The following is a 21,648-nucleotide window of genomic DNA, read 5'->3' on the forward strand; positions in this document are numbered from 1 at the left end:
TCACCACACGAGGACACTGTTGCTCTCCTACGGACCGGACTTCAAAAAGTCTCATTTGGCAAAATGTACAGGCACCACTAGACCCAATCGCTAGCTAGCAAGGTTAGCTATCATGTCAAAGTAGCAGTTGCTGATCACATGTCAGTTGTGCATTGCTAGTTGGTCTGGTACATCAGAGTCTTAACCATGAATATTTGACAAGCCACACAAGCAAACATAAGGACAAGATGGACAAGGTAAGGACATTTGTGAATTTACACTAATGTGCAAATGCGTTTAGAACTAGCTAACTAGATAACGTTATAGTGCGGTCATGCTTAAGTCTAACTTGGGTAGCTCTGGTTTACTTGTAGGCTATGTTCTGCAACTATTTAAACAAAGCTCAGCATTTGCGCTTGAAGACCGAATGCCATTCAATGTGTTGTAGTTTGGGCCGTTCGTTTTGACAGGCAATGTTGAATAACTTAAGCTTGCTAACTCGCCTACTCATGCTAGCTAACGTTTAATTAAACTGCAATAGCTAGCTAGCACTAGCTAGCAAGACTAGTACAAGCATTGGCTGAATTAGTCCAAGGCTGACTGAGGTAGATAGCTAACTGCTTAATTAAATTATGTTGCATGCACCTACATTTGCATGGCCATTGTTTTAGGACATAGCAATCATAACCAGAATCGTTTAACTACTTGTGAGTCAGCGACCAGCAGAACTCGGCTTGTCAGCTCTCAGGTGTGTTACTTTTCCTTTACTGTCAGGAAAGTAAATTGTCCCCAGCTGTTCAGCCCTTTGTACCGAAAACCCAGAGGGCCTTCGAACCCCATCAGCCTGGAACACCTTCCTCAAATCCCCTGAACAAACAAAACCCCCATCAGTCAGAGCAAAGTTCAAGAAGGTAGGATGTCAAATCCAAAGACATTACACACAGTGCTTCCAGTACAAGCACATAAACATATCCATTGAATCATACATATCAGGTATCTGGCTGGCTCACACAGGAAAACGCATCGTGGAGCATTTGTCATGTGACCATTCCTTTGGTTATGGAACCGTGTCTGTGACCCTATCCAGAAGCGTGTCAGGTGCTTCCTCCAGGCAGAGGCCGTCTACCACGGAGGGATTACGGGGTGACGCAGAAAACCAGCATGACTACGGCAACAGCCGTCATTCCAGAGGGACTACGGAACCCAACACACTCAGAGAAAGATCCTTATGTGATCAGCAGATGAAGGTCAATTCCAGTTTAACTGTGCCCTGTTGATCCACAAATGTGTAACCCTGCAATATTGGGTTTACATTAAAAAAAAATATATATATACATAATTCAAAGGCTTCAAAAAGGTCTGACTTTAATTCTTACCCTTCAGGACAAAAACACTAACAGGAGATCGCTGGAGACTCAGAGAAAAGGTGAAAATGTGCACTTTTTCTTCATAAGTAGTTGATTCAGACTGTCCAATATCTTGTTTGATTAGTTCTGCACAGTGAGTGACCATTTGTATAAATGTGAATACAATATTTATTACTATATGTATAATTTTCTAGTAGTACTGTGCCTTTTGAGAAGACCAGGCATACAAGGATTTTAGATAACTTCATTTATGTGTTTCTCCTTCAGGTTTTGGAGGGACTAGATCTGCCCCGATATCAGCCGAGAGATTGAAAACAGCACAACCCGACAAAATCACCTTCCAGGTGAAAATGGCAGATTTCCCTGAGTTGGGAATTGTGGCACCTGGAAGTCCGACACTTCCCTCCCATGAGAAACCCGGAGGTTGGAGGTCTGTCCCTCAATCATCCATGCCCCAACCTCAGTCACCAGCACCTATGGCAAAGGCAGGTCTAATCAATTCACTGTGAAGTAATGAATGCTAATGAAACTAGCCAATGTAGTAGTAATGTAGCTGATGTCACCAATGCTAAATCGTGTACCAATGTTTCCATTTGTAGGCGGCATTAAGAAAAGGGCAAAGACCCGACTCCAATCGGGGGGTCGCTTTCTCTGAAACTGGACCCGCTTCGTCAACCGTGGCACCAGGTCGCCTGTCTGAGGCCGGGTCCCAGATCAGTAGCTCTGCTCCATCAGTGACCTCCTGGGCTAACATCGCCTCTCAGCCTCCAAAGAAACTGGTCCTGAAGGAGAGGACCAGTACCAGCACTATCTCCCAGGTACAGTATGAATGCTTACATGCATACAGATGCTAATGCGTAGCTGTCACCCACCTGACAAGGCGTCTCCCTCTCTTCCGCTGTACTATCGCAGCAGCAACTGTCATTTCAGCCATCGAGTCTTCATCTGAATGTGCCCAGAGAAGGTCAATTCACGTAGTCACTGATTGCTTATCAATTTAGAGGGAGGGAACGCCTGTGCAACAGGAAGAGGAAGCGTCTGAGAAGAAGAAGAAAAGGAAGAAGAAGAAGAAGTCTAAGGCAGCAGGGGAACAGGAAGTGGAGGAATCTGAGGATGTGTTGGTTCATCAGGAGCCACCCAAGTTGGAGGTAAGTTAGTTCTTCTATCATTTCTTTAAGTTATTATACATTGTAATGTTTCATCCACCCACAGCAGTCATTTTACCACTGTGTCAGTGGCCGTTATCACACTGTGTGTGTGTGTATGTGTGTGTGTCCAAAGGTTCCAACACGGAAATCACCGGAACAAAAATTGTATCAGATATTTTTCATACATTATTTGAAATTATATTAAGAGAAAGTCTCTTCTCAGGATGAAGAGGAGTTTCCAGATCTGGCTTTTGCGTTTGCCAGCACCCCTAAAGTACAGAACTCTACTGTCATGGCAAAAACAAACAACGAGGTAAGAAATCCTGAGGTGATTAAGGCCCTCAACCCAGGCTTTCACGAGGCACTCATGTTTTACATACAGCTATGTTTTATTACTTTAAAACAATCCTAGACATGCATTTGCTATGTGACTTCCTAATTGATTTGATTACGGCTTTCTTTTGTAATTATTTTTATTTCACTCTACCTGCAGGAAATTCAGAAGGAACGGACTGGTCTTCAGTCAAGTGATCAAAACAAAGCCAGTGCAGGGAAACCTCTCCCCTCAGAGAGTAAAAAGGGACAGGTCGGCCATTTATGTCATTATTAGCGTTTACATCATCAAAATGATCAAGATGCAGTGCTAGTGTTAATGACATCACCTGATATGAATGAATCTAAGGGGAGGGTATAACTCTGTGGTTAAAGCATTTGACTGCAGATCAAGTGATTGCAGGTTTAAATCCTCCCCCCCCCAACTGTACATCATTTGGGATGAGCGTAAATGAATATGCTATTCTTATATCCACCATATCATCTTTGATACTTCATGTAACTACAGTTATGGAAATAATTATGAATTGACGCTTTTCACTCTGTGAAACGGGAGAAGACTGGAGGGAAGAAGAGCAAGGTCCCTGTTCAGCTCGACATCGGAAACATGCTGGCGGTCCTGGAGAAGAAACAGCAAACCAATAAATCCATGCAGGACGCCAAGCCAGTCATCCTCTCAGGTGAGCCGGTGGACGCCAACTACCTCCTTACTCTCTGTTCTAAGACCTGAGAGTATCGGGAGAACTCGCATCTCACCACAACGCCGTTCTAACCTCTTGTCATCCTTTAGTTGGTGGAGCCCTACCTGTTGGCCACAAGAACCCACCTGTCCAAAAGAAGCTTCCGTGGCAGCAGGACAAGGTGGCCCACAATCCCCTGGACTCTACCAGTCCACTGATTAAGAAGGGCAAGCAGAGGGAAGTCCCCAAAGCCAAGAAGCCCACCCCCCTGAAAAAGGTCAGTCTCACCGAGTTCAGAGGTCAAACATGCATAGAGATGCTACAGGGGTTCAAAGGCTTACGTTAAATATACTGTATTTTGCGCGTGCGTTTTGCTTCTGCGAAGATTATTCTGAAGGAAAGGGAGGAGAGGAAGCAGAACCGCCTGCTGGAGGAGAGAGGGTTGGTGCCCTCGAGTGAGTCCTCACCCGTCATGGCTACAGAGGAGCCTTGTGAAACAGCAGACACGACTCAGGAGCAACTAGAGGACTCTGCAGGTCAGAGTCCCATTCAGCCAGTCAGCATGCTGTATGAAACCGTAAGGCTGTCAGAGGGATAGCTTCCATTTGATTCGAGGTTGTGCTTGTTTGATAAGATGACGAGAGCAGTCCCCCGGGCCTCGCGGAGGCCGAGGAGGAGGCCGAGGAGGAGGACGAGGTGACCAAAGAGGCCGAGGAGGAGAGGGAGGAAACCTCTGAAAAGAAAGAGGCGGAATCAGACGATCAAACCGCTCCGACGCTGCCCTGCCCTCCCCGTCGGCCAAAAATCCACAGCCGGAAATTTCGAGAGTAAGGATCGCACTAGATAAGACACCCTGGCCATGTACGGTTCAATATTCACGGATGGGAACCGCCCCAAAAAAGGCTGACGCGTGCTATCTATCCGTACCCTGTGTGTGTCAGTTACTGCAGCCAGGTGCTGAGTAAAGACGTGGACGAGTGTGTGACCAACCTGCTGAAGGAGCTGGTTCGCTTCCAGGACCGCCTGTACCAGAAGGACCCCATGAAGGCGCGGATGAAGAGGCGTCTGGTCATGGGCCTGAGAGAGGTCCTCAAGCACCTCAAACTCCGAAAGATCAAATGTGTTATCATCTCCCCCAACTGTGAACGCAGTCAGTATAAAGGTAACCCATGATGCAGTGTAGCTGGTTTATTTCGCTTTCATCCGACGCGACAGCACAGGGAATTTCGAGAAGTATATAATAGTCTGTCTAACTCAAGGACTCCTTTTGAACCGTACATGCACTTTTTCCAACCACAGTTTAATCTCAAGGATCTCAAGTTTCATCTAGTTATAGAATGGGGATTGAGAAATAACTGAACAGGTTTTTGTCAGTCCTAGACAACATTACTTCAGAGAGCCTTTTCAAATAGGATCTTATGAACCATCAGAAAAATAAGGGGTCAGATGGCTGAGCGGTGACGGAGTCGGGCTATTAATCAGAAGGTTGTTGGTTTGATTCCCAGCCGTGTGAAATGACGTTGTGTCCTTGGGCAAGGCACTTCACCCTACTTGCCTCGGGGAGAATGTCCCTGTACTTACTGTAAGTCGCTCTGGATAAGAGTGTCTGCTAAATGACTAAATGTTAATGTAAACCCAGAGATCGGTATGTTCTTGAGATGGAGAATGTAAACATCATACATCATTTCCACATATTCCCTAAATCAGCCTGAGGCTTAGCAGGTGTCAACATGTCATTAGGATTGAAAAGTTAGGGTGTGCTTCAGGTGAGTTAAAGGAGACAATAATTCAGTGTCCCCCCTCTCCACCTCTCCTGGTGTCCCTCGTCCAATGAGCTCAAGTAGGCAGCAATTCAATGAGACTAAAACCAATGATCAACCTTCTTTTCCCCATTCTGTGTCCAATCAGGTGGTCTGGATGAGGCTCTACACAACATCATCGACACGTGTCGAGAGCAGGCCGTTCCCTTTGTCTTTGCCCTCTCCAGGAAGGCTCTGGGCAGATGCGTCAACAAGGCCGTGCCTGTCAGTCTGGTGGGCGTCTTTAATTATGACGGGGCACAGGTATGGCACGCACAGTGGAGCACAACAAGCCAACTGTCACTGATGCTTTTGTGTATGTAATTGTGTAATTATAACAATAATATAATAAGAATACAAAGACTTGTTATAGGAACAATTATATTATCGTATAATAACAATCTGTAATTACCAGTCATTGTGCACACATTTACCACATCTCAGCTACCAGACATGGTTAACACTAGTGATAACATCTAAACAATAACATCGCCTTGTTTGTGCTTCTAGGACCATTATCACAAGATGATCGAGCTGTCGTCCGAGGCGAGGAGGGCCTACGAGGTGATGATTGAGAACCTGGAGATGACCTCACAGGCAGAGCAGGAAGATTTGGAGGCCCATCCCAGTACAGAGCCCCAGCCCCCTCCCTGCTCTGAGGAACTTGAGGAACCCGAATACAGTAAGCGGAAGGCACCAAGGCAAACTGGCAACCCAGTTACTGTACACTCATGTCCCCAAGGGTATTTTCATAGTCTTTTTTACGTCATGATGTTTACCTGACCATGTGTGGATGAAGAACCCTGTTGTGTTTTGTGTTCTCTACCTCCAGTCAAATTGTGGAAGAAAATGCTGAAGAATGAATGCAACCACAAGCTCTTGAACTTTGAGGAGAAATACAGGTCTTCCTCCGCAGCCAGTGACTCTAAAGCACAGATGACGGAAGAGGAGGCGAGCTGACAACAGGCTGTACCAGCACTAACATTGAGCCATGAAGGAAACACTTGACCTAATAAGATTAGAAACAGCTTATGGATACCAGAGGTCTTAGACCCTTGTCCAGGGACCAAACTAATCACACTGAGACCACTCAACAGGAATTTATTACACTGTTTAATAATAATAAAAATACTATGTGACTATCCTGGGAAGATTTAGAGGTGATATACCGAATGTGCCTGGAATGAATAACAATCATTGACAAGTATAACTAATGTAAGGAAGACAATGTGGCCTTATTGTTGCTTTCTAAGATTGTTGCGGAGGCTTACACTTTTGGACAACATTGCAATAGCACTAAAACATCTGTCTTTTCTGCCAGTGTTCCTAGTAAACTTGTATTCATGTTTTGATGTATCATTCTGAAAATCATGCTTCCCTGTAGCTTTTTCTGTCTTGGACATAGCCGAAATAAACTGCATCCACTGGAATGGTTATATTATGATTGTATTGCGAAGTAGAGCCAATAACTATTTATCCTTGTTTATTTTGGACTGCCTGTCAAGGGTGCATATAAAACGTACATTTATCTTCAGATTTACTTTGTGGTAGCTATTGTAAAATGATTTTCTTTGGATTGTAATTATGTGTTGATTTATTTGCAAAATACAAAGAAATTATAGTTTACTAGTCTGTGATAATTATAACAAAGAGCATTATAAAAATGTGTATACATTGTTAGTTCTGAGGTAAATTCTTCTCCAAACAATAAATTACTTTGCATATATAATACAAGCATCAAGGTGGCTTGAGTGTAACTAAAGTCTACTTCAACATGGTTGCAGATGTTATTTTAGTAATATGACTACAATGTAGTATATCACCGCTAATGCTTGGTTACTTGAGATTCTTGGAAAGAGTCAAGTCAGCATGCACCCCTACATTTGAACCCAAAGATGATCATAAATGAATATGATGAATATTCACAATAAACTTGATACATATTGTGTATCAACAGAGAATGAAGAATGCCATGTTGATATAAACACTGGGATTGTCATAGTCTTTAAAAGTCTGTAGTTTCCCCCTGAGAAGTCCTTTGTATTAATCTTTATTGATGTGTGTACTCTAATTTCAGTGCAACCATCCAACCATCATTGTGGATATAAAAAACATTACAGCATGGGTTACATAGGCATAGTGTCCACATACCCATTGTCTTTCAATCCTGTGTTCACCTCCCCTGGTGTGGGTCCTGTCTTGTCAAGATAACATGACCTCTGACTGGTGAACTCTTCTAGATTCTCTTTCTCCCCAAATGGAGGGCTTTTAGGTTGTACAATTTCTCTCTGCAGTAAGAGTACATTGTTTGTGTCCACCCCACTGACTTTACTGTAGTTAAACTGATTCTCACCTAACTCCTCTTCGGTGACGTTGGATATATCCACGTAGCCAACCGCAGTGGAGGTACAGAACATATTCACAGCGGTTCTGTCCATATGAAGTTCTTCATCCCTGTTGTTTTGGCTGTTGACCCGAATTTTGATATCGTTTATGTGTTTGGCAACAGGGTTTTCTGAGGCGTCTATCTGTTGTTGGTCGCTAAAGTTTTGGATGGATTGTAAATCCGCATAGAAAGAAGGTGGATTAAACATGGAGGTGTTCTCTGTGGAAGTAGGCCTGTGGCTTTCTGGGGTATAATCTTGGTCTTCACACCTCTCTAGATTCTGTTCTCCGCCAACCTCCCAGTTGGCCTCTTCGGACAGGTGAAGGATACTCTGCCATTTATAATCCAATAAGTTTGCAGTCCTTCTTTGTTCTGTTGGAGAATTCATCATTGACTCCTTACTGTCAGACACAACTAGATATTCAGATTGGTCTTTGCAGGACACTGTAGGAGGAAATCCCTGCTGGAACACAGCACTGAGAATGTCCTCTGGCCGCCCACTCTGGTGAGGTAGAGAGCATATCATCAGTACTACATGAGCAGCCATGTTTTTCTTTTCTCTCCCAAAAACATTTAAGGGGGATTTGCCCTTTGCACTCTCAGGAAGTTTCATTTCACAGATGAACTCATTACCTTGAGGAGTTGTACGTCAAATCCTCTTATCTTTGGAACAGGAACAGGTGGCAAAACACAATGCTTTATACTGGAAAAAAAGAGGATTCAAATGTAACTTTCCCTATGGTACACACAACTATGTGTCGTGGTAAATTAAGCTCAATGAATGTCTGTTGACAGAATACACACAATTTTCTCTTCACAGTCAGGATAAACGTGCCCACAAGAACAATAAAAGACAGAAAGACGCCAACCACGATCCAGTCTGATTTATCTGGTCTGGTATCTAGAAAACAAACAACAACAAGGTATTACTTGCGCGTGACCAATAAGTGACATTTGGCAAATACAGACTTTTCATTCAAAGGGAAATATATAAAAGGTTGAAGCTTACAGTTAGGGACTTCAGCGTAGACCATGGGGCTCCATTCACTCCACAGGCCATGGTCTATCTTGCACTGCACTTGGACCATGAACAGAGCCTCAGGGGGGAGACTGTATATTTCAAACTGTGTCTGTTTGCCTGAGATATACTCCTTTAAAGGCAAACAGAAGAAAACAAACTGGTGTGAAAGGTTGACCGTGTGACACAGAGAAGACAGTAAAACTTAATAATAAACTCCTAATTAGTAAATAGACAAAAATGAATGGTCTTGACCTCCCACTCGTTCTCTTTCTTTTGTTTAATGCGGAGTTGATAGGTGGGTGTGATCCATCCTGAGTGAACATCCAGTCCATGAGGTGGTTCCCATGTCATTAGCAGGTAAGGGCTTTCCTCACTTGATAAGAATACAACTGATGCTGTCAAATTTTCCGGGGCATTGGGATACACTGTGAACACATGTGAAGCGAACCAAGAAAGGATCCAGAGTGAGTCTTACAACTCTGTAACTGCCAGACAATCAGCATTCCACATTGTAAACATTCTATGACTTTTCTGTTACTAAAACCATTTTATTTAGGTAGAATAAAACTTTGAATTGCCTCATGGTAATACGACAAACTCAACGCAGCATTAATGTTATGGTGAAAAACACTTGTGGTAGTAACTACAGGAGGAGCTGAAAGTCCCTAGTTACTGCAACTGAAAAAACCTGTTCATCCTCATTCTACCCAGGTTAGCGTGTACACGGCTCTCATACCAGCCAGGACATTTCCACACTTCTGTACACACAGTACACAATCTCTGTGAGACTATTATATGTACTTACAGCCGTGGCCAAAAGTATTGAGAGCGACATACATTTTGTATTTGCAAAGCTTGCTGGACCTTGGCATAAAATGATCGCTAATATAATTTCAGTAAGTCATATCATCAGCACAGGGAAAAGTGTGAACTAGTTCTAGCCAGGTGAAATCACTCTATCATTCTGATTGGATTTTAAGAGCAGACTGAATGCTGTAAAAGAGGGAACTATTTGCATATATAGAAAATGTTCGCCCCCAAAAAAGCTTTATATATATGAAAATACAATGAAAAATATGAAATGTGCCTTATTGGATTCTATAGAAACATGTGAGGCACGTGAAAACAGTTTCCTCAAATACTGAACCAGCAAACTTTGCAAAACACAACATTTGTCATTGCCAAAACTTATGGACACGACTGTACTTACCTATATCCATTACATCCACTTCTAAGGGGTCAGATCTGGTTCTGCCCATGGAGTTGGAAGCCACTATTGTAATGTTGTAGGTGACCCAGATAAATGTGTGCGTCCTGTCAAAGAAGCAGGAGTGGTCCCCTGCAGACTGGTAATCTGGACACTCAAAGGTTTCATCCGAACTGCACAGAAACAAAACATGAACAATGACGACAGGAGGTTAGGAAATTCAGGCCGTGACCCATACCGCTGACATACTTTCAGAACTCCGACCCTAGATCTTCTAATGTCCTTTTCTACAAGCACTATTTGTACAATCCTTTCGATTAAAATGTCTGCTAAATGAATAAAATGTTGAATGTTATGTCCCATGGACTTATATTTACTTATCACCGATATGCAACGTAATTACCTACGGGGAGAATACACAGCACGTATTATACAACCACAGCATGTTCAGTGAACTGAGACGTGACTTCAGGGCAGTGCAGTGCATCAATAATTATGTGTGGTTAGCTGTGCGTTCATGTGTCCAGTACACACAGAAGGACTGGCTAGTACTTTTCGATCTTTGTCCAGAACCTTTAACAACGTCCTTACTCACAAGGCCGAGAAGGAAACACAAAATCGGCTTAAATTTCCTCTAATATAACTGACAGTGTAGTGGATTCATTGGGGTGTAAATACAGACTTCTGACACACAGTAAACTACTTCTTAGTGAGACTAAGAGCCATTATATTGTAAGTGCTTACTTTTCTCTCTGGTAGAAAAGGTGGTACATGGTTGTCAGTCCGCCATCTGAACCAGGCTCCCATCGGCATGTGAAGGTCTCTTTCTCAGGAGATCTACAGTTAAGGTGAACAGGTTTCCCTGGTGGAGACACACCTGGTGGTAGAGCAGAAAACCAACCACCAACTATAAACGCATCATAATCCCAAACTAACATAGCACTGTAAATATGTTCTTAGAAATGTACTGATGCCTGTGTTGCAGGGACTTACCAGTGCATATAGGGAATGGTAAAAGAAGCAGGGGCATTAGGGTGACCAGAAACTTTTCCCACATCTTTCCCCAAGTCCTCTGGCAGGAAACAGGAAACCCTGAATATGACATCACAAATTATTAAGATGCTACACATGTTTACAGGGCAGCCAGACTTGTTTTTACTTACAACAACAGACATGGAGGGGAAACAACTAACTGAACACAGGCAAGACATCTGGTAATGGACTTTGAGACTAGTCTGAGTGGCATCTGATAAGACACTGCCTCCAAGGACACTAAGTGGCTATTTACAGTAAGTATTCAGACCCTCAGACCCAGAAATTAAGTAGATTTATCCTAAACACACACACACAAACACACACATTAGTGTTGTTATGACTGTTTGTTACTCTAATGAGCCCCGGCACCAGTAAACATCCCCTTGAAATCCCTTACACATTAAGTAATAAGTTGCTCAGAGGGACACGTGATGGTTGGGAGGGAGAAGGGTGGGTAACCTACAGGGAAATCACTCAACCTCTCTAAAACATAGATCAGTTTAAAAAGAAGATTATTGTGCATACAGTATATTCTATCAGGCAGAAATCATTCAATTTAGTTTTCCACTTAGTTGATTCAGTGAGAAAGTTATAATTACCTAAACAAATGTTAACTATTTTTGGAAAGTTTAATATCAGAATTCCAGTTCTACCTTAACCTACCCTTGCATGTAGCCTACTGCCCTTCAGTCCAGAATTAACCAGAACATTTTGTAAAGGTCTAGTAAAAACAGATACATTATCTGTCATTGACAATGTTAAAGGACATACAGGCACAGTTTTTCTCCTGAAGGTCATAGCAATGTTTGAACATAATAGCTTCAGGAGATGGTTAAGAACAGGGCAGTTAGAGCCCGATTGATAATGGTCATTCTGATATGCTAGTGATAGCAGATTAGGTCCCTCATTCACTCTTAAATGGCCAAAACTCTTTGGAAAGTAGGCATAACAAATATTAGGCTTATAATCACAACAGCTTTGCTATCATGAATTCAATTACAGTTTTTCTCGATTGGTTACACACATTTTCTGAATGCATACCTCATACTCTCAGAACTCTACACACAAATCAAAAAAACACACACACAATGGGCAAAACCCCTCACTTCTCCTGCAAAATTAAACTTAACATTCAAAACAATGTTATTTAATCTCAAAATGGTATTTTGTTTTCAAATGACAAACACAAACCATCATATGAATAGACATTTATAAGAACCATTTGAACACTGATGTGCTCAATGTAAAACACTATGATGAATGGAAAACACTTCTTCTTCATTCATCATAGTGAGTTAGGCCTTTTTTTGTTCAGTGTTACATTTACTACAGACAGTACATACATAAGTGTGTTGTAAAATATTTGAGAATATTGTTTTTATACTCAGAACACAGAAATACACGGTAACAAATATATTTTACATATATGTACACAGTGTACATCCCAACCAACACAAAGTTACACATACAGCGGTTTACATACAAAACAACAGAATAATTTACTGTATAGTGTATACAGTTACATTATTATTATTTTTCTTTGTATTTGCCGTAATGTTATGTCGTTATTTTCTAGGACCATGTTCATGATTTCAGTTTCCTGTTCAGGAGACAGAAGACGTTGCCTATCACCTTGTGTTGGTAATCTTTCAGTTCTGCCAAACATATAGTAAAATACTGTGTAGGAATACAAAGTAGGAATACATTTTCCAAATACTTGAAACATACTTTATTTTTACAGTCCTACAGAACATTCCACAGGCAATACTTTACTACTGTACTCATTGAGTACTGTATTGATATGCAGTAGGCCTACTGCAATTTTGTAGTGAGAGTAGATTTCTTACCTATTCTCATTTCGGAAAGTCCCGATGATGGATGCTACAGTGTACCTGCTCAAATTTGGCTGTACTCTTTGCCCAGCCTCCCTCATTGTTAGACCATGGTTGACTACATGGTCAACCAAAGCGGCTCGGATCTCATCAGAGATTATGGTCCTTGGCCTTCCTCATCCTCGTCCTCCCTGTCCTCCTCCTCTTACTCTCACTCCTCTGCCTCTGTTTCCAATGTTGGCATCCATTGCTCAAAAACAGAAAAGGTCACCTGTTGCCCTTTTATTCTAAAGCTCTGATTGCTAATTGTAAAACTGTGTGACAGGTGTTTGTCCATGCGATGAGTCAGTGTGCGTATTTGAATGGCAGTGTGTTCTTTGTGAAAACAAAAGATTTTCTTCATGAAAATTGTGCCAAATGCAGAGAATTGTGTGTAGTGTTTTGAAAAAAGTGTGTGTTAGAACTGCAATTTGAGTGTAAAGCAGGAATTGTGCTTTTAGTTTAGCACAATTGGTTCATGGGGTTGGTGCATGAGTTACATGTTGTGGTCATTGTGTCTCAAGTACCAGTATTTGTGTGTAAACAATTGAGAAAAACTGTAAATAGAGGTCGTGTCACAGGTCAGTCATCACTCGTCAGTACACTATCGCTCTCTTGCCCACACCGGGGTTCAACTCCCGGTAGGCTCCGACTCACACACGTAACGGCCACCTCTCATAAAACCCGCTTGACATGTAAATAACCTGTTCCCAAATTTCACGTGAAGAAATGGGAAATACTGCGTTATGGTGAAATGTAGGACTAGGAACCTGATGTTGGCGAGCATAGGCTACATTTACCAGAGAGCTTCAAATATGTAACTGCTACGTCGCCCCATGTCAGGTATGGTGACAGTCAGCTGTTCAAATGGGATCTAAATGATGATCTAAGTGAAGGTACACCACCACTCATACCCTATACGACATGCGGTTCCAAAAGTTGTTACAGATGTTATTTGCAGTGTCAAGGTCAACCTTGTAATAGGGACTAATGAGGTCCGCTATGATCAATAAACAGATAATGTGGTGCTCGACCATCCTATACGTCATGGACTGTAGCACCTTACACAATTGAATGTATGTATGTTCGATGTTTAGACAGTTTTTTGTTTGTTATTCTGAAGTCGTTTAGATAGCACTGTTGTGGGCCTGTGAGGCACGATATGGCGTTCACGAAATGTCTGTATTGTTACTGCATGTGAAATGCCAAATAAAGCGTTCCTGAACTTAAGGTTATCTATAAAGTACACTAAACCATATTGCCAAACAATAGACTAATGTCTGTCTTAAACATATAGTTTATCTAGTTTATGTTCAGTCAAGTTTGGGTTTCATATCTTGCTTGAAGGTTATAGCCTACAGCAAATCAAGCCAAATACTTTCAACATTCAACCTTATGATAAAAATCATAGACTACAATTAAAGTGCGCACAGAAAGCTTTTCCTTCATACTTGCACTTACCTAGATGTCACTATATCCCTCCTTGTCAATAGCCCGACTGGAATTCTTACTTTAAAATTAACATAATTAATTCCGTGGAGGTAATAAAATAACTTTTGTTGGCACTCAAATTTCCAATCGAGCATTTCTTCAAAGCGTAGGCTATTTAAAGTTAAGATATCGCTATGCGCATTTCGCACGTACTCACTACCTGTACTCTACATTGTAGTGGAAATCTTTCCAGGTATAAAGATTGTTCAGTTCACTAGGTGTGGCCTTATGTGACGTTGAAAACGGCCGGGGTGACTACGATAGGACGGAAGCAACCGAACTCTACAGAGCAATGGTTGCACTGCAGTCTGTCTAGGGTGTTTTCCAATACTAAAGAACGCCCAGTTAATTTAGATTATGTCTCGTTGTTTATAAAGAGAGGAAAGGAGGCATTCAAAGCTCGCTAGAAACGAAAACGCCCACTGTTTGTAAGCTTTACCTTAGTGCTACAAACTGCACTACAATAAACCGAAAGAAACACGTAGACAAGTCTAGCATCACCACCTGCAGTTCTTTCAGGAAGTAGCAAACGTAGCCGAAATCTGTGTTGAGAATATTGAGAACAGTTTGGAGTGTTGGAGATGTCGGACTGCGACCGGTCCATGAACATCAATCTTTTGAAGGAGGCTGTTTTCAGGAAGTTGTGCGATGAGTTGGATAAAAACAACATTAAAGGATGGAGAAAACTTGGGGAGATGGTCGGCAGTGACAGGCGATTGAAAGTTAGGTAATGGCTGTTTAACCATTAACTTACCAAGGCACTGTTTACTGTGATCTCTGCTGAGGGTTGTGAATGTCACACCTGTTTTTATTCGAGTGTAGCAGGTAGGCTATATCATGCCAATACGTTTGTCTTTTATCTCCGGAATTTCCCAGAACCTGTCTTTTTGGCAGAGGTCACATCAACACCAACCATTCCTTTTATCTGAAAAATTAATATTGCTCCAGGTTCAAATGAAAACAGTGCCGTTTCCCTCTCCTGTGTGTAGTTCAGAGGAGATGGAGATGTGCTCTCTGAAAGTGTTGCAGCTTGAGGGCAGCCCCAGTCGTATGCTGCTCAGACTCATTGGAGAACGAGGATGTACTTTAGGCCAGCTGGTCGATATCCTTCAAACCATGGGCCAGACAGAGGCCCTAAAGTGTGTTAAACCACCGAGTACGTATTATTTACAGTCATGTCATGTAACCAACATACATTTTTCACATCAGAATTAATTAAATTGTATTTAATAAATTCATTTAAGTTATATGGCATACTCACAACGACAAAATTAATGATTACAGACGTAGGCTAACCAATATTAAATATCCTATCGGAAAGAACCACTGTAGTGTATCTACTTCCTATGGTCTCAACATACAGTATTTCATTATGTGAACCCAGGTATTCAAATCCTCATCCAACCCCAGTCTGTGTCTATACTTTCCGGACATAACCTGCGCCTAAGCTGCTATGCAGTAGGGAAAACAGATGTTCATTACCAGTGGTTCAAAACCAAAGAAGAGGTATACATGTGGCTGCAGTACCTATCCCCTGAAAATATACACTTATTATACATTGTATATCAACGTTTCTCTTTTTTTGGAATACAGATTAACAGCTGTTATCTCTTGTTTCATCAGGTGCCCAACTGCTCTTCGCCTGATCTCGGGGTCAGTCCTGTGCGACCCGTAGACGCAGGTTTCTATATATGTAGGGTCAACTGTGGAGAGTCCTACGAGTTCAGCCAGTGGGCTCAGGTGGACGTGCTGGACGTAGCTCTGTCGTATGGTGAGCAAAACCGTTCTCGCGCTGACTCACTCGCGCTGACTCACTCGCGCTGACTCACTCGCGCTGACGCAGTACCCGTTTCACTTTAAAAACACAACGTGTCTTTCAGTTCCTCTTGCTCAGTGGCAGCCGTGGAACCGTCGTCGCCCTCTATGCAATCAATGTCATCATTTCAAACCGTGTTGCCTGTCTATTGTATTGTCACAGAGAAGCACTTAGCAGCAATAGTCTTAGGAGAGTTCTGAAGAGGCCTCCTGTCCCCCACCCACTCCCCAGGGTTGGTCTCCCACTCCCTGCAGGGTAGGCTGAAGGTAGCGATACAGCCCCAGGCTCAGAAGCTCTTCCTGGGGGACTGTCTGCAGCTGGAGTGTGGCGCCGCGGGGAGGCCCATTCCTCGATACCTGTGGCACAGGAACGGGGTTCCCTTACCAAACGCCATCAAGAGAAAGTTAACGGTGAGAGGACGTAAACTATAACTCCCAACACATAGAAGGAATAACAGATGTTTTATTACGTAACGGTACAAACGTGTGGACAAATAAATGTACAAGTCCATAATCCTGAAATAATTATACCGTATGTAAACCGTACGTAATACCTGTACAGTTGCCAAAATAACTACATTGAGAAATTCATGTTTGTTGGAGGTTGATGGTGATGTTTATGTTGATTTGAGAAAGTGCCTTCGCTGTATGTATGTCAACAGATTCAGTATTTGTCGATGGAGCATCAAGGAAAGTATCGCTGTGAGATTAGCAGTAACAATGAAAGCACGTGGACGAATGAAGTGGAGGTTGTTGTAGGTATGTCACATGACTTCTTGTACCTGTATCATTACAGGTATGTTGTTGGCCCAAATTTATTTTCACCGCTGTGCTGATGTGTCCTTGTTCTTTATAACAAAAAAGGACCAAGGATTTCTGTCCAGGTGTCAGGGGCAATGGAATGCTCTGAAGGTAGAGTGTGTGGACCTGAGTCTGACTAGTGTGGGCTTGGGGTTATAAAGGCATTGCCAAAATCCTGTATGATTTGACATTATGGATCGTTTCATCCCTACCATGGCATGTAAAGGCTCATACTAACGAGATAGAAACTGTGGTTAGAACCAGAACATGCATTGCTGTAACTAACCCATCCACATCATTTGCAGTAACAAATCTTGTCATGTTCTGGTGTTTCTTCTACCCATTTAATCTCAGGTGTTGCATGACACAGGTGTTCATTCAATCGTCCGATTTGATGATTTATCTTCACCAAGCAAAATCATACTAATCTCGCCAGTGTTTTCTGTTCTAAAACTTGTTTCATTCTGTAGAACTCCTGACCAACATTGCTTAATAGTGTTGCATGTAATCCCAATCAAGAACATTTCATAAATAGGATGATTGGGAACTAATTGGTTTAACTCAACTTGGAATGGCATGCATGTTGAAACTCATTTCATGATCTAACTCTGTAAACTGCAATGACATACAACTCTGTCGTTGTGACAACTGACATTATTTTATCTGCTTCTGTTTTACCACAGAGGATTTCTATGAACTTGGACCAAGTAGGTCATATTCTCCTTCTAATGTTTTACTGTATGTTTGACCATTAGCTTTTATCATTATTTGATTAATAATCATCTGGAGTTACGTAACTTAGATAATGACTATATCTACACACTGCACTATGTTAATAATAACCTTTTGCCTTGACAGTTGGTGCCAGTGAATTTATGCTCAATAACATTCAAGAACAGCCTTATGGTAAGTAAGACTAGAATAACGAATCAAGCCTCTCTTCCTTGAAGCTGTAAGCAGTATGACATTTCTAAATGATCTGTGGTTAATATTAACTTGTTCTAGTTCCTTAAAAGGGAGATTTGATATCTGTGTTGCTGCAGGACATGATTTGGTGACCAACAGTACAGTCATAGGACATTATATAACAACCTTCTCACTTCCTTAATAAAATAAAGTCTCTCTACAGGAAAATCTGCTTGGTGTGGTTACTGGATACAGTAGTTATAAACCAATAAAAGTATAACATTGTACTATGTTGTACTTATAGTACTATACTTTCGGGAAGTAATTGCTTGTAAATTATTGGCAAGGTGTCATTTTTAATGTAACTATGCTATACCATATCATTATGGTCCTGACTTGCTTGTCTCCCCGTCCTAGCAACTGATAAAGTGGCGTTGCTGATAGGCAACTTGTCCTACCACAACCACCCTCAGTTGAAGGCACCCATGGTGGACGTGTACGACCTCACCAACCTCCTCCGCCAGCTGAACTTCAAGGTGGTGTCGCTGTTGGACCTCACAGAGTCTGAGATGCGAAACGCCGTAGACGAGTTTCTGCTCCTGCTGCACAAGGGAGTGTACGGTAGGCTATACCTACCTACAATACTATTTTAAAAGGTCATATGTTAATGTTTTATGTAGAATAAATAGATCTAATAACGTCAATCAACGAATACATAAAATAATTATACTATAGTATGTCTAATTCATGTTTTAAAGAGTCGTCCCCCATCACACCATTTCTTTTCCTCAGGTCTACTGTACTACGCAGGGCATGGTTATGAAAACTACGGCAAAAGTTTCATGGTCCCGGTAGACGCTCCCAACCCATACCGCTCAGCCAACTGTCTGTGTGTGCAGAGCGTCCTGAAACTGATGCAGGACAAGGAGACTGGCCTCAATGTCTTCCTGCTGGACATGTGCAGGAAGAGGTGAGCGGATGTTTGAGACGAAGTTGTGTATTCGTTGTACTGATATTCATCAGTTTGCTTTCAGACATGGTTGTTTGGAAAACGTCAGTTTTAGTTGTTGCGTTTGGCTATGCAGAATGATAATGTCTATCACCGATTTCTTTTCTCAGAAATATTCACGATGATATTACACCAAATATTGTATTGAGGGTCACGGCTAACATTGTTTTTGGATATGCAACGTGAGTTTATCTACAATCTGAATATTTTGACCAAATACATCCTCATAAAGTATGTCCTCAACTAATGTGATGTTTTTTTTATTAAGTTGCCAAGACGCTGAAGCATTTGAGTTGAGCTCAAACGGATTGACTAACGGTGTTTTCGTCAAGTTTCTGAAGAAACGTCTACTGAACGATGAGAAAATCACAGTTTTACTGGACAGAGTAGCTGAGGGTAAGATGGTAAACGTTGCAGTCATTTGCTACACACCTCCATAAACCTGCTACTCAGCTAATGAGATCATTCTGTCTAGACATGGGTCAGTTTGATGCTACTAAGGGGAAGCAGGCCCTTGAGATCCGAAGTAGCCTATCAGAAAGAAAGGCTCTGACCGACCCTATTCTGCCCGGTGACAGCTCTGATATGGCCCTGGCACACAACCGTCAGTGGGCCAAAGCTCATGGTAAGGCCACGCCCTCAACTCTTAGACCAAACTATGTTTTCCTGTTTATAGTTTGAGAGGAACACTTTTCACCAAGCAACTTAAAGCTCATTACGGATAGTTGGTTACTTCACGCAGTTTATCAGTAGTAGGTTGCTTAAAGTAGGTTAACGAATGATAGTGATTGTAGGTTTAAATAGGTTATCTTTTGACTCTTTCATCATATGGACTACTTATTTTATGTTTTTTTATCTACAACATAAAACCTTTTTTTAGAAGTAAATACGACTGTACTGTACTTCCTAAAGCCATTTTGTTGATCTTTCTAGAACTTCCAGAGAGCATGTGCCTTGACTTTGAGTGTGGGGCAAAGATCAAGATGGGCTTTGCAGCCGAGTTCTCCAACGTGCTGGTTATCTACACCCACATCGTAAAAAAGCCTGCTGACATGTCCCTATGCCAGGCTCATGTCACCAACTTCTCCCCGGTGAGAAAGATAAAAGATTATAATCATAAAAATCTCCTTTTGTGTCGAAGGAGTAGGGAATAGTAATACTAATTAAACCCTTGTGCTGCCTTCGGGTCATTGTGACTCACCCTTGTGGAGCAAGAAGTGGGTCACAATGACCCGAAGGCAGCACAAGGGTTAAATCTGCATTGCATGGCATTGTGGTTTGTTTGAACCTGTATTCCACGTGCACCAGTAAAATAGGATTCTACTTGTTTATGATTATACGCTAGCTCCACAGAGAAGTCTAACTGTCCTTATGGTCTCACCAGGACCTGGATGTGGACCCTAAGGTGATGAACAGAGAAACTCCAGAAGACACGGGCATCTACTTCCTCTCCAGCAGTCTGCCCCAGCACTGCCTCTACACCAGACTCAGCTCTCTGCAGAAGCTCAGGGTAAGATGATGCCTTCTGTTCCTATGGAACAGTTCTGTTTGTGTGTCGAGAAATGTCATGTGTTCATTTGGCAGGCGCCTTTATCCTAAGCGACATATGGCCGAATGCTCTACGACTTGAGATACGACCTGTGCCCAGTACGGTAGAGACCTGGGAGAGCTGTTCCTGTTTATGCAGCTTGTAGCTTGCCTGATTTTATTGTTTTGTTATTTTACTGTAGACTGTTAACTTGACACTGTCAATCTATTGTTGGTCATAGGGTTCAGAAAGTATGAGTATCTCTGACTGAAATGGTGATGGGAATAGCTCAGTGGTAAAGCATTTGACTGTGAATTAAGAGATTGCAGGTTCCAATCTCCCCTATCCACTGTTATTGTCGCTTAGGAAAAAAGCATCTGCTTATTGATCACATTATTATCCTCCAGATGTTTTTTTTCCTAAGTCTTCTAAACTCCCATCTATGGTGTGTCTCTTCTGATGGTTCTGTAGGAGGAGCTGGTCTTCACTGTCTGCCTCCAGGGGACCTTCACTGCCCTGGACCAGGTGGTGGACTGGAAAACCCACGTGAACATCGGCAAGCCACTCATCGCTAGGCTGGACCTGCACCGGGCCATGCGCAGGAACAGCTGTCTACAGACCTGCCTGATGCCCCACAGCCCCTGCCACAGCCCCTGCCACAGCCCTGGGCCAGAGCACCTCCACCCCCCTCAGCTCCACGCCCAGGGCCCCAGCCCCACTAACCTGTCACTAACCCCACCCTGCCACAGCCCGTACCTGGATGTGTGTGAAGCCTCGCAAGGCGCCGTGGGAAGCTACTGCAGCTCCACCCCATATGACAATGTCAGCCAGTACCAGTATGGAGTCACCAGTGTCCCATCAGCCTTGTCCCCAAGCTCACTGGGCAGGGTCAGCATTCCCATAGAAACCACAGATGACATAAACGAGCTGCAGACAGTCTTTATTAACAGTCTGCATCTTCACGAGTAAGAAGGCCTTGTGTATTAAACTCAGGAGCATAAGAAGCTCTGTTCTGAGGCTTCTGGGGTTTTTTTTTGTTGCTAAGAGATCATCATGACCTACATAATAGTATACCTCAGCTTTTTTGGACCCTACCTCTATTTTGGAATCAAATATTTTGACTTTTACACTGACATGCATGACCATATAGGTGTTTGACCAAACTGTCTTCATATTGTGATTTTGTAAACCATTTGCAGATAGTTCTTTCATAAACCTTCCAGTTTTTTATCCACTAGCGGGCATATTCAATATGTTAACCTAATGTATGAA

General features: G+C 42.4%; 3 protein-coding genes across 6 annotated transcripts; 2 read left to right on the forward strand and 1 right to left on the reverse strand.

Annotated features, from left to right (window-relative positions):
* The first annotated feature begins 59 nt into the window (after positions 1–59).
* LOC134012015 (selenocysteine insertion sequence-binding protein 2-like) lies at positions 60–7,079 on the forward strand. 2 transcript variants are annotated; one of them, XM_062451617.1, is made up of 17 exons: positions 60–236; positions 754–890; positions 1,091–1,226; positions 1,363–1,405; positions 1,614–1,831; positions 1,946–2,164; positions 2,348–2,494; positions 2,718–2,807; positions 2,988–3,080; positions 3,387–3,507; positions 3,618–3,784; positions 3,893–4,043; positions 4,142–4,334; positions 4,449–4,669; positions 5,416–5,570; positions 5,817–5,988; positions 6,139–7,079. In XM_062451617.1, the coding sequence occupies exons 1-17, from the start codon at positions 228–230 to the stop codon at positions 6,264–6,266; spliced, it is 2,400 nt and encodes a 799-aa protein (XP_062307601.1). In that variant the 5' UTR covers positions 60–227; the 3' UTR covers positions 6,267–7,079. The 2 variants fall into 2 exon arrangements, with proteins under 2 accessions (XP_062307601.1, XP_062307600.1); XM_062451616.1 differs by having other exon boundaries at positions 61–236; positions 1,067–1,226.
* prlrb (prolactin receptor b) lies at positions 6,392–14,631 on the reverse strand. 2 transcript variants are annotated; one of them, XM_062451618.1, is made up of 9 exons: positions 14,288–14,631; positions 10,914–11,012; positions 10,665–10,827; positions 9,924–10,093; positions 8,966–9,138; positions 8,702–8,843; positions 8,497–8,593; positions 8,326–8,395; positions 6,392–8,194 (listed from the first exon to the last, which is right to left on the reverse strand). In XM_062451618.1, the coding sequence occupies exons 2-9, from the start codon at positions 10,975–10,977 to the stop codon at positions 7,433–7,435; spliced, it is 1,641 nt and encodes a 546-aa protein (XP_062307602.1). In that variant the 5' UTR covers positions 10,978–11,012; positions 14,288–14,631; the 3' UTR covers positions 6,392–7,432. The 2 variants fall into 2 exon arrangements, with proteins under 2 accessions (XP_062307602.1, XP_062307603.1); XM_062451619.1 differs by having other exon boundaries at positions 10,665–10,797; positions 14,288–14,630.
* Positions 14,565–21,521, forward strand: malt1 (MALT paracaspase 1). 2 transcript variants are annotated; one of them, XM_062451614.1, is made up of 17 exons: positions 14,565–15,044; positions 15,307–15,473; positions 15,702–15,823; positions 15,941–16,088; positions 16,365–16,543; positions 16,795–16,891; positions 16,997–17,044; positions 17,617–17,640; positions 17,792–17,839; positions 18,257–18,460; positions 18,632–18,809; positions 18,959–19,030; positions 19,117–19,244; positions 19,324–19,473; positions 19,782–19,939; positions 20,233–20,358; positions 20,848–21,521. In XM_062451614.1, exons 1-17 carry the CDS (start codon positions 14,899–14,901, stop codon positions 21,343–21,345), a joined length of 2,493 nt encoding a protein of 830 aa, XP_062307598.1. In that variant the 5' UTR covers positions 14,565–14,898; the 3' UTR covers positions 21,346–21,521. The 2 variants fall into 2 exon arrangements, with proteins under 2 accessions (XP_062307598.1, XP_062307599.1); XM_062451615.1 differs by lacking the exon at positions 16,997–17,044 and having other exon boundaries at positions 14,566–15,044.
* Positions 21,522–21,648: the final 127 nt, after the last annotated feature.

The sequence above is a fragment of the Osmerus eperlanus genome, chromosome 25 (genome assembly GCF_963692335.1).
Source record: "Osmerus eperlanus chromosome 25, fOsmEpe2.1, whole genome shotgun sequence".
Classification (NCBI taxonomy): Eukaryota; Metazoa; Chordata; class Actinopteri; order Osmeriformes; family Osmeridae; genus Osmerus; species Osmerus eperlanus.

Bases quoted from the DNA above. Each gene is read 5' to 3' on its own strand.
- LOC134012015 (XM_062451616.1), top strand. The intron at 2,495-2,717 runs GTAAGTTAGTTC...GTCTCTTCTCAG, and splicing joins AGGAGCCACCCAAGTTGGAG to GATGAAGAGGAGTTTCCAGA. The intron at 3,508-3,617 runs GTGAGCCGGTGG...GTCATCCTTTAG, and splicing joins CAAGCCAGTCATCCTCTCAG to TTGGTGGAGCCCTACCTGTT.
- prlrb (XM_062451618.1), bottom strand. From the start codon at position 10,977: ATGTGGGAAAAGTTTCTGGTCACCCTAATGCCCCTGCTTCTTTTACCA. The intron at 8,844-8,965 runs GTCAAGACCATT...TTGCCTTTAAAG, and splicing joins AGAAAGAGAACGAGTGGGAG to GAGTATATCTCAGGCAAACA. The intron at 8,396-8,496 runs GTGTGTATTCTG...CTTTTTTTCCAG, and splicing joins CTGACTGTGAAGAGAAAATT to TATAAAGCATTGTGTTTTGC.
- malt1 (XM_062451614.1), top strand. From the start codon at position 14,899: ATGTCGGACTGCGACCGGTCCATGAACATCAATCTTTTGAAGGAGGCT. The intron at 16,089-16,364 runs GTGAGCAAAACC...CCCACTCCCCAG, and splicing joins GGACGTAGCTCTGTCGTATG to GGTTGGTCTCCCACTCCCTG. The intron at 18,810-18,958 runs GTGAGCGGATGT...TTCTTTTCTCAG, and splicing joins CTGGACATGTGCAGGAAGAG to AAATATTCACGATGATATTA.